This window comes from Buteo buteo, chromosome 3 (genome assembly GCF_964188355.1).
Source record: "Buteo buteo chromosome 3, bButBut1.hap1.1, whole genome shotgun sequence".
Classification (NCBI taxonomy): domain Eukaryota; kingdom Metazoa; phylum Chordata; class Aves; order Accipitriformes; family Accipitridae; genus Buteo; species Buteo buteo.
In genome coordinates this window covers 23,019,368-23,035,867 of record NC_134173.1, presented here as the reverse complement: position 1 = coordinate 23,035,867, position 16,500 = coordinate 23,019,368, and the positions used below count along the sequence as shown (strand labels likewise).

Sequence of the window (16,500 nt, the reverse complement as noted above, 5' to 3'; positions counted from 1 at the left end):
ATCTTCTATAACTATTTTTTGCCAATTGCAAAACAGGACCAGACCCTAGAGACAGTCTGTAGAGAAGGATTGTTTTGTTTCCACCCCTGGATGTGTGTCCAACCTATGTTGCAATGTTTGGCTGTGGACTTTTGTCTTTTTCTCTCCCCCCCTCCCCCCCCTTTTTTTTTTTTTGCTAACTGCCTAAAACCAAAAGAGTATATCCATGCAAAGGATCGAGGCTTGAATTTTAAGCTGAGCTCCTCACACTTAGAATCACTAAAGCCTGGAAGCAATTAGGAAGCCTGAACACGCTCATCTCAGAAGAGTTTTGCAAGTCACCAAGAAATGAGTCAGGCATGAGTTGCTGTCTGCAGATTTAGGGGGCCGCTGAAATATAAATACCACAGACTGAATTAAGGGAAAAGAAGGGAAAGTGTCTTTTACTCTAAGTTACAGTACATACCTATGCTATAAGTTTCACACCAGTAACACAACCCAGTTAAATGACCTGTACCAGAGAAAGCTAACATGCAAGGAAAATGGAATGAACTAATTGAAAAGGAAGGCTGAACTGTAAGATAGAAGAGTGAAGTACTCTGATTCCATAATTGCATAGAGAACTTAATTAAAGTCTTTGTTGCGTTTTAATGTGCCACATAGCAAATAATGCTTTAAGATAATCTGCATTGCCAACTCCAGAACAGCAACTCCAGAGGACTGCTGAAAGTCAGAAGCAGTTGGATAAAGAGAGTGAGTTACTGCAAAACTCTAGCAATAAAAAAAATAATCAGGAGAATGGCTTAAAAGTCAGGATATTTAAAAAGTATAAAAGTCTTTGTACTTGCCTTTTTGTTTCTGACTCTGTAGGATGGTTTTGAGTCAGGTTTTCAAATTACTCTTTGAGAAGGAATGCCAGAACTAACTTTTTCTTGCAATACAATCTGAAGTGCTCAAATCACACTGGAATTCCAGGAACTGGAGCTTGAATGAAAAAGCAAAATGTATGAGATGCTGCAATACTAAAAAAACTGTAAAGACAAATGAAGCACAGTAGATGCAGAGATTATTTTTTCTGCCTCATTTTTTTAAAGAGAAGACTGATGTAACAAAATACATTCCATAATCTAACAATGATAAGACATTCCTCCTCCATCAGGATTTTACAGTTGTAACTTGTAAAGTCCATTGAACTGATCAGACCTCTCTAGGAATAAAGATCTTGGAAGTATTCCCACCTTTTCAGGGCAAAAAGGACAACTCATGCATATGAGGCAGTGAAGTTTTGACTGTCTCAGGATACTGTCAGTGAAGTGGCTGTTGTGAGTTATCTAAAACTAATCTAAACCTCTTCAATTAGACACAGTTGATGTTTCTAGACATTTGTCTTACTGTATATGCTCTGGATACAGATGTATTCTTCTGTGAAAGAGAACTGTCCCCATAATTCATGCTAATCTTCTGCAGTATACTATTTGCAGTGAAATTACAGTGTAATAATTTGCAGTGACTTCCTTGACCTCCAATTAGGAAACATCCTAATGTGCTTCAGAAAATTTATTTTCCCCTAGTGCAGTTTAAAAATATGTCTACAGCTACAGCCTCTGTGTTGTTATTTCTTTATTAATGACAAACTTCAAGGAAACAGTAGGAATGAGCTGGTGTGACTTATTAATTGAATGTTTGCCTTCAAGTGGCCTATTGTTGGTAACATCGGAAAACTGTTCAAACTGAATGTGTAGACTGACATGAAGTAAGGCAGCATCTCACAGCAGAGATTGTCCTGCTCCTCCACAATGAAATTTGGAAGGAGAGAAACGATAGCCGATATATTTCTAAACAGCAATGACAAATGTAAGCTTTTCATTTATTTCAGAAAGAGCCACACAATGTGAAAGAAAAAACCAAAACTCCCTACCCCTTCTCTGCTTCCTTCCCACTGTCTCCCCCTCCATCCCACCCTCAGCTGGCCTACAAGACTTAGCGTGCATGCTGTTATTACTGGAATACAGGGAATTTCACCTGGCACAGAGTTTAACCACTTCCCAGACTGAAATAGGCTATACCAGTTTATGCATGATAACCACAGCTGTATGTACAGATCTTTTTCTAGCTGTAACACTTTTAGTATAACTGAAGTGGCAAAACTCTCTGTAGAGACCAGGCCTTGGCACAAAGCTTGTGACTGCGTAACACTGAAGACAACAAAGCTCTGATTTTGTTCATATCCTCTAGCATCACTGACAGGTACCTATAAAACAACAGGATTCCTTCCTTAATCATTTCTCATCCTAGAACAGTAATGACCCCACCGTATTGTTCTGTAAATGGCTAAAGGGAATAGAAAGAAAAGCCTAACACCAACAGGCACAGAGAGTATTGATGCCTGACAGACTTCATCCTAAAGTTTGGGTTCAATTTTAACTGTCATAAAAAAGTATTTTAAATAACACTCTACAAGCCTGAAATTCTGTGCTCCTAAAAGTAAAAGTGAATGCTGTAAATAATGCCAGATGCCCTGAATTGAGTCCATGACTGAGTTCATTCTTGAACACATGCTGCTATACATAAATTCTTCATATCTTATGGTCTCCTAAGTAAATTCTGAAACCATGAGTTCATTTTACTGCATGCAATCTTGTTGTTCAGTGGAAGTATTACAGTCATTTGATCCACCGTTTTTTGGTCCACCACACAGGAAACACACCAGCAACATTCAACATTTTAACTTCTTCTCCCTCAATCATCATTCTTGTAGTGGTTGCTCTTCCAAAACGATATAAAAGACACACCCTCTTTGGCAATGGATATTTCCTTTTAACAATAAAAGACAAATTAAAGAGGATACAAGTTGGTGGCTGATCAAGAACGCTCATCCGTACAGCCTGCAGCAGGAACGGTGCTGAAGTGTAGGACGTGTCTGAATGAATCAGAGGAAATGGTGTCACCAGGAGGTTTTGATCTCAGGTGGGAAAAAGGAAATTCAAGACTGAGCTGTACTTCTCTCACAGATAACTTACAGATACTACCGAAATCTCTGAGATGTTCTAAAATGTAAGTATTTATCAATATTAATAAATACTTAGCTAAAGGATATTATGATGCAGAATGGAAATGTCAGTTGTTAGATATGAAACAGTTTAAATACATATTTAGGTATTCCTTACTTTCTACTAATTGCAATTAACTACATGGCTATTGCTTGTTAGGAGCCATGTATTTAAACTGACCTACCCACCTCTCCCAGTACTGGAAAGAAACAATCAACAAGGCCATCCTATGTGGAAAACACTTCTATACTTCCCCGATCTCCATGAACTTTGCTGCCCAAGTCCTAGAATGCTTTAAGCCAGCATGTCTGAACAAAAGAATATTTGGTTTTGTTTAATTAAACTATTGATTTTTGCCTGAGATTTTCAAAAGAAGGTGACAGAGTGAGGTACACAATGCACTTAGATGGTGTCCAGTGATGTTACCCAGAAGAGGTTTGACTAAAACAAATCTTGGGTGCTTAAGCTCCAGTTTTCAAAGAGATGCAGGCTGTTAACTCCCATCAAAACTGGTGGGAGTGAAGTACTTACCTGATTTAAGGATGTTGCCCTTGGCTCATTTAGAGTGCTTAACTGATCAGACTAGAGCACTGCTATCACCAGTTTATTTAATTGCAGCCCTGAGAAATTCAATACAAATGGTTTGCGTAGTCTGATTAACACACAATTAGACACACAATTAGGACACAATGCAAAACATTTCTTGAGAATAATTTCTTGACAATAATTTCTAGAATAATCTCTAGAATAAACACAGATAATTTTTTGGTAAACTCGGTGAATAAAATAAGATACAAACTTTCCTTTTTTCCAGTTTAATATGCTTCTTGGTATATTTGTCTTTGCAACCCCACATCCCTTCAGAAGGGATTTAGAAATCATAGAATCATAGAATCGTTTAGGTTGGAAAAGACCTTCAAGATCATCAAGTCTAACTGTCAACCCAACACCACCATGCCCACTAAACCATGTCCTGAAGTGCCACATCTACGTGTTTTTTTGAACACCTCCAGGGATGGTGACTCCACCACTTCCCTGGGCAGCCTGTTCCAATGCCTGACAACCCTTTCAGTAAAGAAATTTTTTCTAATATCCCATCTAAACCTCCCTGGTGCAACTTGAGGCCATTTCCTCTCGTCCTATCGCTTGTTACTTGGGAGAAGAGACCAGCACCCACCTCACTACAACCGCCCTTCAGGTAGTTGTACAGAGCAATAAGGTCTCCCCTCAGCCTCCTTTTCTCCAGACTAAACAGCCCCAGTTCCCTCAGCCACTCCTCATAAGACTTGTGCTCCAGGCCCCTCACCAGCTTTGTTGCCCTTCTCTGGACACGCTACAGCACCTCAGCGTCTTTCCTGCAGTGAGGGGCCCAAAACTGAACACAGTACTCGAGGTGCGGCCTCACCAGTGCCGAGTACAGGGGGACAATCACCTCCCTGCTCCTGCTGGCCACACTATTTCTGATACAGGCCAGGATGCTGTTGGCCTTCTTGCCCACCTGGGCACACTGCTGGCTCATATTCAGCTGGCGGTCAACCAGCCTCCACAGGTCTTTTTCTGGTGGGCAGCTTTCCAGTCACTCTTCCCCAAGCCTGTAGCGCTGCGTGGGGTTGCTGTGACCCAAGTGCAGGACCCAGCACTTGGCCTTGTTGAACCTCATACAATTGGCCTCAGCTCATCAATCCAGCCTGCCCAGATCCCTCTGTAGAGCCTTCCTACCCTTGAGCAGATCAACCCTCCCTCCCAACTTGGGGTCATCTTCAGCAGTGAAACATTTACAGCCAGGCTCTCCCCAACATACAGGGGGAGCCAGAGGAAGAACAAACACTTTCCCCCCAGCTGCAACTACTAGAAATTCATGTCAGAGTACATGAAGTACAAGAAAGTACAATACAATAAGGCAGATGTGTGAAGAATGATGTTTCACAGGATGTGAACATGTATGAGAGCAAGATGCTGCCCATCCTTACACCACAGAGCTCACTACCTCTTTCCACACCTTGCTTCCAATGCCTTTTTGTGCCTTATCCCCAGTTACACTCTTGTGCAGCCTCTTACATTTTACTTCATTTTCTTCCTTCTTTTGTTTAACTTCCCATTTTTAAAAATTGCCACCTCTTTTGAAACTCTTGAATGATAAAAAAAAATCAAAAGCAACTGCAAAAAGTGATCAGATAGTTTCCTTTGCATTTCACATTATAACAAAATAAGATGTCACAATACAATAGTGGAGCTTACAGCTGTGCTGAGACACAGGCAGTGTATCATTTGCTGCCGGAGTCTGATTTGACTGTAAACTCTTTTGGGTAGAAGCTACATGTTCATTTTTATGAATTGGACTGTGATAGACTTACCATTATGTAGGAAGTCCTGCTCCTTTAGTAGGTCTGTGCAAATAAAAGTATTATAGTCTCATCCTGTATTTGTAGAAGGATGCAAATGTCCTTCCACACAAAAGCAACTTTGGGGACTGAGTAGGGGGAGAAAAGTGCCTTTGGGGAAGTGTAAAGACAGTGATCTGCTAAAAGGAACTCTCCTCCCCGCTTCCTCCCCATAGTTTCGCATTTCTGGTGAGCAGTCTCACTGGCTGCAGGCACCAGGGCCTGGAGTTGTTATTTCATTTTGTTCACCAGAAGCTGCAGTCAGAGGTTTTGCGTTGTAGTTTTTGAGATTTAGGACAGCCACACAACATCATCATCCAGTGAAAATATAAGATTGGAGAAGGCAGATGAAAAAAGAGATTTTAGTTTTCTTCTTGTCTTTTATTTGGGTTTTTGCATCTGCAAGCTGCTGTAACCTTAACAAGAATTTACAGGACAAATAATGAGCAGCACCTTCTACCAGGGAGAAACCAGAGAAGCTGAAGAAATTTGCTCAGTGTCCAAATGGCTGAATTAGAAAAATGAACTAGCCTATATAAATCCTCTTCTAAAAACACGGTGTGACTGCAAAGAAGCATGAAATACTTGCAGCCATGGTCTTTACCTAATGAGGTCTTATATCCGTGGCATTTTTGTGTTTAGTTAGCTCACTTCGAAACACAAAATTTCTTTAAGAACCCTAAATCTTCTTTACTGTGTGCAAGTTGAACAGAAGGTGAATTTAACCTTCCTTTTGAATGCAAAATAGATAAGAATCAGAAGAAATGTACAGAAGGCTTCCTTAAAACTGTTACCGAAATCCAGAATAAAACTCCTTAACACCAATGTGAAGTTAAGAAGCAGGCACTTTGTTTATTGCAGCGCTGGGGACATGGGGGATCTCTCCTCCAAAGGTGTGTCCCACTTAGTATCAAAATCCATCAGTTTTTATAGACTTTTTCTGTCAGGTTATTGTTACATAAGCTCTTTACATAAAAATGCATATTATGCTCATTCTTAAATTTAACCTTTATAATGATTGGTCCTTTGATTATATAATCTTATCAATATTCTTATTTAAAAACAATCATTGGTCAGTTACACTTAGCCCTACTGATTGGAATCTTCAATACTCAAATCAAGATGGGAAGGATAAGGGGGTCTCCAAGCAGCAAACTGGTGTCCATGACAGTTTCCTTAGTTTTTTGAAACAAAACATAGAAAGACCAGTAACTTCATGGTGAGGTTTCTATGGTTAGCTATTTCAAACTTTAACAATATTATGGTTCCTATAGTCACACGTAACACAGTTCCTAAAGTTTCTATGGCTACATTTCAAACTTAACAATCCTATACATTATGCTTCAAAATTTTACTCCTTAATCAAACCTAACTCTTCTATGTGATTAAATTTTGATTTCTTTACCAGAATATTTGCAACAAAACTAGCAGTCATTTTTTTGATTGGGAAATAATTAGGCCAGGAGTTTTTTCCAAGGAAGCAAGAACAATGTTGTGAATTACAGTATTAGGTCTTATCGACACCAAGAATTTCCATCTCTTGTTTTCAGGAAGAGCTTCTTATTTTTATTTTAAGTGGACTTACTGCATTTTTAATCAATTCCTTTAAATAAAACAACATCTATTATGCCTAAACTGAGATTATAATGTCTGCATAGAAACTCACACCTGTTGTGGTTAAACTCATGTAACTTTCTGGCTTAGTTAAAACACCAGGAGCTTCAGCAAAAGACTGGATAAACAGATAAACAAGGAATTAAATCTTCAGAATAAAGTCATTTTCTATCAGCAACAATGTAATTGTTTAAAAAGCTGTTGACAGCTTTATCCCAAACACTGTAAAGTCATGTGCCACTCCCTTTCTCTCCTTTCCAGCTCATCTTTAAAAAATCCTGAAAGCTGAAATCTGACACATTCAATCAGAGAGTGGCAGATTAAGAAGGGCAGTGCATACCGTAAAACTCTGGAAGCTGCCCTGTATTGGAGGTAAGGACTGCACAATAATTAATGCCCTCAGTTTTATTTTTTATTCTGAAATATTGCATTACTATCAGAGGTGATATATCAAAACCAATATGACAATTCTTGATTTCATAACAAGCAAGATTGGAGGAAACTCTTTACAGCAAGGGTAAACACTGCATACAGTTTCAGACTCGGTCTTTAAGTATGTTTCAGCAATTTGCCTTCAGATTTTTTGAAAGGTCTCTGCACAGGTAGCAGACGTAGCTTTATATGAACCAACTTTGTCCTACTGTATGTGCAGGTTAGAGCAGTAGTTAAACCAAAGATAAGCAGACACAAAAGAAACCTCTTCCCCATACCTCCTCTACCCTCCCACCTCTAACCCATCTGCCAAGAAATGCTGATCTCCTCTGATCTTCTTTCCAGTACTCTTTAACTTCTTCCACCTTTGTGCATGTGTCAGCCAGCCTCGGGCTCTTCACCAAAAGATCTTGCGGAGCATTAAAATGTTTTCTTCTGATTGTCATCCTATACTCTGATGTCTTCTCTCTGCACAGGCTCCAGACTTGCTGTGCTCAGAAATCCATAGTAACAGTGTATGGTATGTCATTCAGTCCTCTCACATTATATAGTAAGAAAGTAATATGAGAGAGCGCTTATCTTTCCTATGGAAGCAGTGTAGACCTCAACCACTATTTCTTCAGTTGTCATGACTATTCAGTACAAAGTAGACAGGACGTTCGACAAGTGCGGCATACTTGTGGTTTACAATGCCCCAACACTCAAGCAGATCACTCTTCCTGGCGGAGAATAATGTATATTGATCTCTGCTGTGCTGCCTTGAAGCCTTCAGCAGATTGTAATAGTGTGCTCAGATAGCTGTTCCTAGGGACTAGCCTTTGTTTATTTTGTTCTCTAGCCAAAACCATAACTATGACAATAAAGAGCACCAGTTTTAATACAAACAATGCATGCCACAACTGGGCAATGTTTGGGCTGTTTGTAATACACTGATTTGGTTTTCTGTTTAAATAAGTAAACTTACCACAAAGTTTCCTCAAAAAGAAAATAACACCAAGGAAGAAAGGTTGGAATTGCCAGGTTGCCCACCCATGCACTGAAACATACCCGAGCCTGTTCCACAGAGCTCATAGAACACACCGTCAGTGCCTAGATAGGCAAATATGGCAATTCAGCTAGGTGAAGATGTGGCCTGAGCACTAGTCAGGACCACGTGGGCTATTTCTCTGCATGCTCCAAAGCTGCTAGAGTGGATGTCCACTACAGACCTTTTTTGTGGAATTAACAAAATCTTTATAGTTGCGTAACTGTTATGGCCCTCCAAGGTGTCTCTCCATTAAAAAGAAAACCAAAATCTTCTACTCTCCCTCCTCTCCTTTGGTTGTTTATGCACCCCTGCCTAGGGCTTGGATTTTTTTCTTTAAGTTAACATGTTTATAAATAGTAATTTTATTAACATCTGTTATTTACTTTTCATTTGGTCATTAATTTTCATTAAACACTCACAGCTAAATATGTGTCTGGCTGACTTCAGTGAGGTGATTACACATAAAAATTTCAAAATTGAAACCTGAGTCTTGCAGTGGGGGAATAATTTTTGAGAAGATATTGCAAAAAAAGCTCATGATCTCATCTGAGAGGGGAGAAGTTGGAGGACACCAATCCTAGACTTGAATTAGAAATGTTAATGTTAATATTAATGCTAAGATGACTATGTAGCAACATATACATCAGGCCAAATGAACAGGACAAAGCTGTATCACGTCTCTGCAAAACAGTATTCAATCTCCTCTTTCCCCATGGAGTGCTTTTCCTGGTATATCCAAACCAGCATGCGTCATACACCTCAATCCAAGCCTTCCTCTGTTAGCTTGGAGTTTCCTACAGCTTCCTTTCAAACTTTTCTTTTTTCCCCAATACCAGTTGCATCCTTCCAGAGGGACACTGTGACCTGTTTTGACTCATGGATGGATTTAATACAGCGCCAAATTTAAAGTCAGACTATGCACAGCTGTAGCTGGATTCTTGCATCTGATAGCCAGGTGAGAAATACCTGAAAGACCTTCTGTGCCACAGACAGTATTACTAGACAAAAGAGCTTTTTTATTAAAGAGAAGTGTCAAGGGAGTACAAACGCCTTTCTAAAAACCACTCACATCAGTTTATTTTGGCAATTTTTTGAGGTGGTGAACCTGAAGAAAATGAACCCAGAATTCACAAAACAATTTATTGCTGAAATCTACAGAAAGAGCTGATACATAAGAGAGGAAAACTGCACGGAGAACACCATTTCCTCTCCAGGTACCACACCATTAAAGGCACATTTCTCTTCTGGAATTCTGCAGTAAATACTCTGATGATGTTTTTGCTATTTATTCTGCCCACCCACTCCATGCACCTTTCTCTCTCTGGCAGACCCTTGCATGTGGCCCTGGTTGTTTCCAGTGCGGTTGATCTTGGTGCTGAAAACACAGCCAGACTGCTTAGTAAAGAAACAAGAACTTTAAAACAATTTAAAAGGATTTATGGACTCAGGTCTGTGATCTCCATCTCCCAAGGACATGTGTACTGACCTCAACAGTCATCAAAGCCCTCCTAGTGCACTTGCAGACTCTACGCTCCATTTGGAGGGAGAGGTGGAGGGATGCTTTCCATGTACTGTAAGAACCATCTGTCTTGGGATTTCTGTGAATTTTAGAGATGAGAGGATATAGCACAGAAAAATACAGTGTGAGCATTGCTGTCTTCTTGAGAGCACAATTAACTTTCATACTTACACTCTGAAATAAAACTCGTTACACCCCTAGAAAAAATGCAGCCATGAGCAGAGCTTGGACCACATGTTCAGTGTGCACCTGAGCTGAAGACTTTCCTGGCAAAGCACAATTTCTGCACTGGTTGTTGTTGAATCAGCTGATATCATAGGCCCAGTGTGAATATCAGAGGAGTTGAGGTCAACCGTATGCATCTGCCCAAATTCATCCATTTCTATTCAGCTCAATACTTCTCAGCACAAGTCATCCTCTGCTGTTACTCCTTACTGAGCCATCACGCAGCCACGCATAAAACTTCCCTCCCTGCAACAGTGCTTGCATTCAAATTCCCACAGAGCTCTGGTTTCAGCGAGGAGAAGTGAATGGTCCTGCAGGATTTTGTTCTTCATTGTTATAGTTTATTTTAAATGAATCAAACTCAAAAATACACTGTGTTTTGCAGTGGAAGAAGTCTCATATACCCTTTTAAAGTAATGGCAGCAAAAACTATCAAAGTCCTGTTTCATAATATTTACAAAGTAGATGATCCAGACAGTAAAGGCACAACTCCTGCATATCAGAAATCAGGAGAGAGGCTTTCTTGCACAGTTCTTGAGTGAACAAACATTCACAGAATCCTGAAGTTACAGGCAACTCCTGACTTATCATCTGCTATCTCCATAGGGTAAGCAAAGGCTGTAACAACTCTCCTAATAGTGCCCCATGTTATGTTTGATCACAGAATCAAGTCTGTGGTTCACAGGTTAGATGGGTGCCCTCATGGTAAATCAGGTAACATCTGCTTTATATCCCTTCTCCAAAGTATAAGCTCAATGTTTTGCGTATGGAAACATACTGTTGCTTCATGCTCATTTTGTTTAAATCAGCCTATTAATTTTTGTACTATGCAGTCATTCTCAAGGCGAGCATGACCTCAGTCTTTCATTATTCACTGACTCCCTTTGCGGGACAACGTACAGCTCTTCCATGTTGCTCCTCACTTTTGGAAAAGGACCAACTTCATGAGTTCCTTGACTGGATGAAGAGGGGAAAAAGGAAGAGCGAGCCTTCCTTCTTCATTGCTTTTTAGGGACTGAACTGTAGTCTTGCTTTCTTCAGGCTGGAGAAACTCCAAATAATTTCTGCTGGCACAAATAATGATGCCTGAATGGCATACTCTTGCAAATGTAAACAGTGGCACAGCAAATTCTTTAACCTTTGCCTGAAGCATAATTTCTTAGAAAGTGAGGTGCTACCCTCTCCAAAGCAGCTGCAGAGCATTAGGAGGGTGCCATTTTTTCAAGTGAAATGGGACAGATTGAAGTAACAGTAATAATCTCATATTTTCCCATTGCTACTTATCACCCGTGCAGTGTTCCTATGCATCTGTAACAGGACACATTTCTCTTGGGGGCAGAAAGCTTTAGTGTACTTCTCCAGTGAAACAGTTACTAAAAAGCAGTCTGAAAGCATAATTTTGACCTCAGCATTTAAAGCTTATTTCCCTGTCAGACTCGGAGGCCGAGTGAAGTCGTTGGGCGAGACCGACTGTAAGACTGGCAGATGAAACCTGCCTGTTTCAGCAGGTTGGGGCAGACAATGAGGTCCAGGTTCAGCTCAGGCAGGCCACTGCCTATAGCAGAAGAAAGGGCCTGGCCCTGCTGCCTGCTTTGCCTGCATGTGAGACCTAGAAAGCCTGAGCAGCTGCTGTGGCCATGGGGGGCCTAGGAGTGTGTGGGCAGGGTTGGGGCTGGTCAGGCTCAGCTGCAGCAGCAGGCAGGGCTCCCAAATCTCAGTCCCGACCTCTTCTCCACCCAAGCACCGCTCTCTCCCTTCCCTTCCTTCCCTCTGGTGGGAGCAGCCTGCCCTGGCCCAGCCTCAATGCTTTATTCAGTTTTGCCTGAATCCTAAGCAATCGCTTCAAAAGAGCTGGAGCTGAGGAGGACAGAGGGGCCTCCCTGTGGTCTAGACCGTGGTGGGACCCATTGCAGATGGCCTTGGACAGGCAGGTCACCCACTCAAGGTGCCCAAGTTAGATTTTAATGCCTGAGTGAATTTGAATGCCCATTGTTCTCTCTGCCCAGTGAACGGTCCTCCTTATGAATATTGGCCTACTGTACCTCCCTTGCAGAGGCAGTCACCAGCAGGCATGCCAGGCCCAAGGGCTGGAATGAGCCGTTGGGCTGCGCAAGGGAATGCAGACCATGTCAAGGCAGTGGTGTCGAGTGGGACCACAGGGCCACTGCATGGCAGCAAGCCCCCCAAAACCTCCCTCACACACACCAAGAGTCCACCCAGCCTGCGCCCACTCCACTTGAAGGCGAACCCAGTGCCCTACTTGCCCGTGGTTTGGGGGCTGCCCTATGCCCCAAGACCCCGGGCCCCCGGGGAAGGCACGGACCCGTGCCTGCCCCGCTCGTCCCTGGGGGCCCGACCCTCTCCCCCCAGCAGCTTTCCAGTGGGAAAAACAGGCTTGGGGGCGGCCGCCGGCCAGCTCGGGCAGGGGACGGGGAGCGCGGGCTGCGTCCGAGGCGCCCGCTCATGGCGACCGGGCGCCATGTGGGGCCGGCGGCTGCCCCTCCGCCTGCGCGCAGCGCCGCTCCTCCTCGGCCGTGGGGGCGAGAGCGGGGCGGGGGGCCGGGGCCGGCCGGGCGGGGGTGGAGGGGAGCGGCGCCTCGGCCAGAGGGGGGGTGCGGAGCCGCCGTGGAGGGCGGAAACGGGGTGGGGGGGATTTGCGTCAGTGAGGGAGCTGGGAGCGGGCGAGGGCGGGCGGGACAGACGGATGGACAGAGGGAGCCCGCGGAGAGGCACCGGTCCTCCCGGCTCGCCCGCCGCCGCTGCCCGTCGCCCCATGGAGCTGTGCCCGGGATCCGCGGCGCCCTCGGGCTGGGCGCTGCCCCTCCTCCTCGCCCTGGGCGCCGGCCTCAGCCACGCCACCCCGCACCTGCGGTACACCCGACCGGGCTCCCGCAGCAAGTGAGTACCGCCCGCCCTGGAGGGGGCCGCGGGAGCCGCTGCCGGCGGCGGGGCGAGCCGGGGCGGGCGGGCGAGCTGGGGCGGCGTGTGGGGCCCCTCATGCCGCTGCCCGTCCCTGACGGCCGTTGTCTTTCCCCCCCCAGGAACTGGTGCGCCTACATAGTGAACAGGAACGTGAGCTGCTCGGTGCTGGACGGGACGGAGAGCTACATCCAGACCCAGTACAAGTGCGCCTGGAATCAGTTCCCCTGCCAGCCCACCCCGGTGTAAGTAGCCGAGGAGGCGACCTCGGGAGGGAGAGCGCTTGGCCACCCGCTGCCAAGCCCCGACGGCGAAGCGGCCGCTGCGCTCGGGCCGTTCCCGGCACCCCGAAAAGCATACAGCCTCCTGGTCCCTTGCATGCCCCGAACAAAGCGCGCTCTCTTATTACAAACATAAGGCTGCCGGAGCTAATTAAAGCCAGATTGAGCGCATTGCCGGTCCTTACAGTCAGTCCGCTGCGCACAGCTGAAAGGGAGCTGTACTGGCACACCTCCTCACGCCACGCTGCCCTGCGCGGTGGGGCTGGCAGGGAGGCTGCCTTCCGTGGGCGGCGGGAACGCCAGCACCTGCTGGGAGTGCACCTAGGCGCCCTGCTCCAGGTTTGCCAGGGTACAGCCGCGCTCAAAACCGGTTTTGTGGTTGCTGTGTGTTGCTGGATCGGTGCATAACAGCGAGGGAGAGCCAGGAATGTGAGCCAGTGCATTTGCAATCTGTGTATCCCTGTCAGTTGTCCAACGAGGAGAGCAGCCAGGGCAGAGATTTTTACAGGGCGTAATACAAATTTACTTGTTTGATTTCAAGCTTCATGGTATTGAGTGTGACCCTGTGGTAGTCTGTAGCGCGACCACCTACAGCACTGTGTGCTGTAGCAAGGCTGTGTAAGCCCGCAGGTACAGCAGGAGTCAGGGCACAGCTGTATCTCACTTCTGGCTAATCTCAGGGAAATTGCCTTTCCTCAGTTTCCCACTTGAAAAGCAGTAATATTTACACACTTCTCTTTGAAAGCTGTAGGTGGTAAGCACCCTGTGAAACCATTTCACCTCCCCCAGAAGTCAGTGGAAGGACACCCATAGGTTTTGGTGGGATTAGGCTCAGAGTTGGGCTGAGGTGGTGGTGAGGATTCTTTTACAACAAAGAATAGGTTTTATTTTGACATGAAACAGTGAGGATAAGACTGATACTGCTAGGTCCTGGATGCTACTGAAAAAAGACTGTGGACGTTGATGATGCTGCAGCCCTGGGGCCTGTGACAATAGGTGTTGGGTGTTTGGCATTCAAATGCACTGTTTTCTGTTTGTTTGGATTGTTATTTTTGTTAAAAAACCAGCTTTTTCTCTATTGGAATATATAAACACTGGAATTTGAGGGAAATAACAAAGTCAGCAGGCAGCCGAGTTAACACCATCTTGTGTAAGTTCCCTTGTTTCTTTTTGGAGTGTTGAACTGGCCATTTTGGACTTCTGACTGAGCTTATGGGCTGTGTAATAGGGTGTGCCCTCTGTCGCGTGCAGTCTCTGTAGTGGAGCTGCGGAGGAGTGAGTAGTGGTTGAAACTGAGCTCTTTGAACACATAAATCACTAAGTATTAAGATAAGGAATATCAGAGGCAGTAAATTAGGATTTTCTTGGACTATCTGCTAGTAGGTAATGAAGAAAGCGCAAAGGCATTGCTTCTAGCTCAGGAAATTGCTGAACTGAGAACTGCTTGAGCGGGTGAGATCTTTGGCAGGAGTCAGAAGGGGAAGCCCAGCTTGAGCCAGGGGCTGGACTGGATGACCTCAGAAGTCCCATCCCTTCCAGATTACTCTGTGGTTCTGTGAAATGGCATTGTCTGTCCTTGTGCTTCTAAACATCTTGAGTTGGCTGCTGTCAGAGAGAGAATATGGGGCTAAACAGACATTTGGTCTCGCCTGCTGTGGCCAATCTCATGGGGGTTTTTTGTTCTTTTGAGAATGGAATTAGATACTTACCATAAGCTTTTGTTTCCTCAATTTGACTTCCTTTGGTGAACATCACTTATTTTCTTCATAACCGTAATGGCACCTGCAAAATAATTCCTTATTCTTAACATAAAATATTTTAAGTACCTATCACAGCACCAGCTGATTAACAATGAAAGCAGCTGGAATAGCAAAATCTTGAAATTTTATTGTGTTAAAAACTCTCTGTTTATAGGCTGTGGCTTTTATTTTTCTTTCTGTTGCTGGTATGCATATTCTCTTAGTGGCAGAGTAGGAAGGGAACTAATCCAAAGCCTTTGAAATACATGGTTCAAATCCTGCAAACCCCTAACTTCATTCCTGTGAAAAGTAGGAGTAGTGGTCTGAATAACAAAAAGTGTTTATATATGTTTGTTAGCTAATGTTGACAAAAATAGGACAGGAAAGAACTACAAAAGTAACAAAGAAATTACTGTGAGGACTTTTCTGAAATTACTCTTTTTTCCTTTACACACTTACGTAGAGAAGTTAAAAATGAACTAAATAGCAGATATTCATCAGAATAAACTACAGCCCCTGTTTAGTCTCCTTGTGATACCCATGGTTCATCTAAGAGCTCATTCTGTTGCAGACAGTAGGGACAGTGAGATCCAAATCAAAGAGTTTGTTAACTATATCATAGATGTATGGGTTTTATTAGTACTTAAGTACTATTGGGGCTTTTTATCAGTCAGTGGATTTACTGTTGATTTAAATTACTTTAAGACTAGGTTTAAAGAGCCCTTCTAGTGTTTAGGTACAGTCTAGGTTATGTGTAACAATTACTTAAATGAAAAAGCTCACTGCATTTTATATGGGAGCATTTCGCTGCCTTAAACACACAGGGTTCTCCTGAATTCCACGTTCTTCACACACAAGAGAGTGTGTATTGCAGATAGGGATTATAGTCAGCACTGATTTATTTTTTATTTTTTTAGAAATAGAAAGCTCTGGTTATTAAGCCTAAAAATCATATGCGTGCATGAACCCTTTTTATCTACCCTTTAGGCCCATTAAAATATCATTTGTCTGAAGAAAATCCCCACTGTTGGAATGACTGCACGTCTAGGAGTGTTAACTGTAATTTCAGTTTGGCTACAGGGTTTATTTCTTGAAATGTTAAGTTGAAATTCAGGAAATTATTACACTTCATTGTTTAACTGTTTTATAGGTGTTTGGGCTCAATAGTGGATTTCCTCACTGAAAAGTTAGTGAATGCTTTGGCTGATTAAGGTGTCAAGGATAAATATTAGTTGAAGTGTGGCTGCTTAAGAGATAGGAAGAGAGGGAGTAGAAAGAAAAAGCAGAAGGGCCCTTTGAAGTATGTTCCCTTTGAAGTATGGGGGGCTCCTGAT

General features: G+C 43.6%; 1 protein-coding gene and 1 long non-coding RNA gene across 2 annotated transcripts in view; both read left to right on the top strand.

Annotated features, from left to right (window-relative positions):
- Nucleotides 1-304: 304 nt before the first annotated feature.
- On the top strand, nucleotides 305-11,023 carry LOC142028969 (uncharacterized). Its single transcript, XR_012649757.1, has 5 exons — nucleotides 305-3,033; nucleotides 7,286-7,396; nucleotides 9,320-9,438; nucleotides 9,580-9,697; nucleotides 9,812-11,023. It is a non-coding gene; the product is annotated as an uncharacterized LOC142028969 (long non-coding RNA).
- A 1,872-nt stretch (nucleotides 11,024-12,895) lies between these two features.
- Nucleotides 12,896-16,500, top strand: part of EMILIN2 (elastin microfibril interfacer 2) — a 41,187-nt gene continuing 37,582 nt past the window's right edge. The window contains exons 1-2 of the mRNA XM_075023076.1: nucleotides 12,896-13,125; nucleotides 13,269-13,391. Coding sequence (XP_074879177.1) covers nucleotides 12,932-13,125; nucleotides 13,269-13,391 — 317 coding nt within the window. The 5' untranslated portion in view covers nucleotides 12,896-12,931. The remainder of the gene's footprint in view (nucleotides 13,126-13,268; nucleotides 13,392-16,500) is intronic.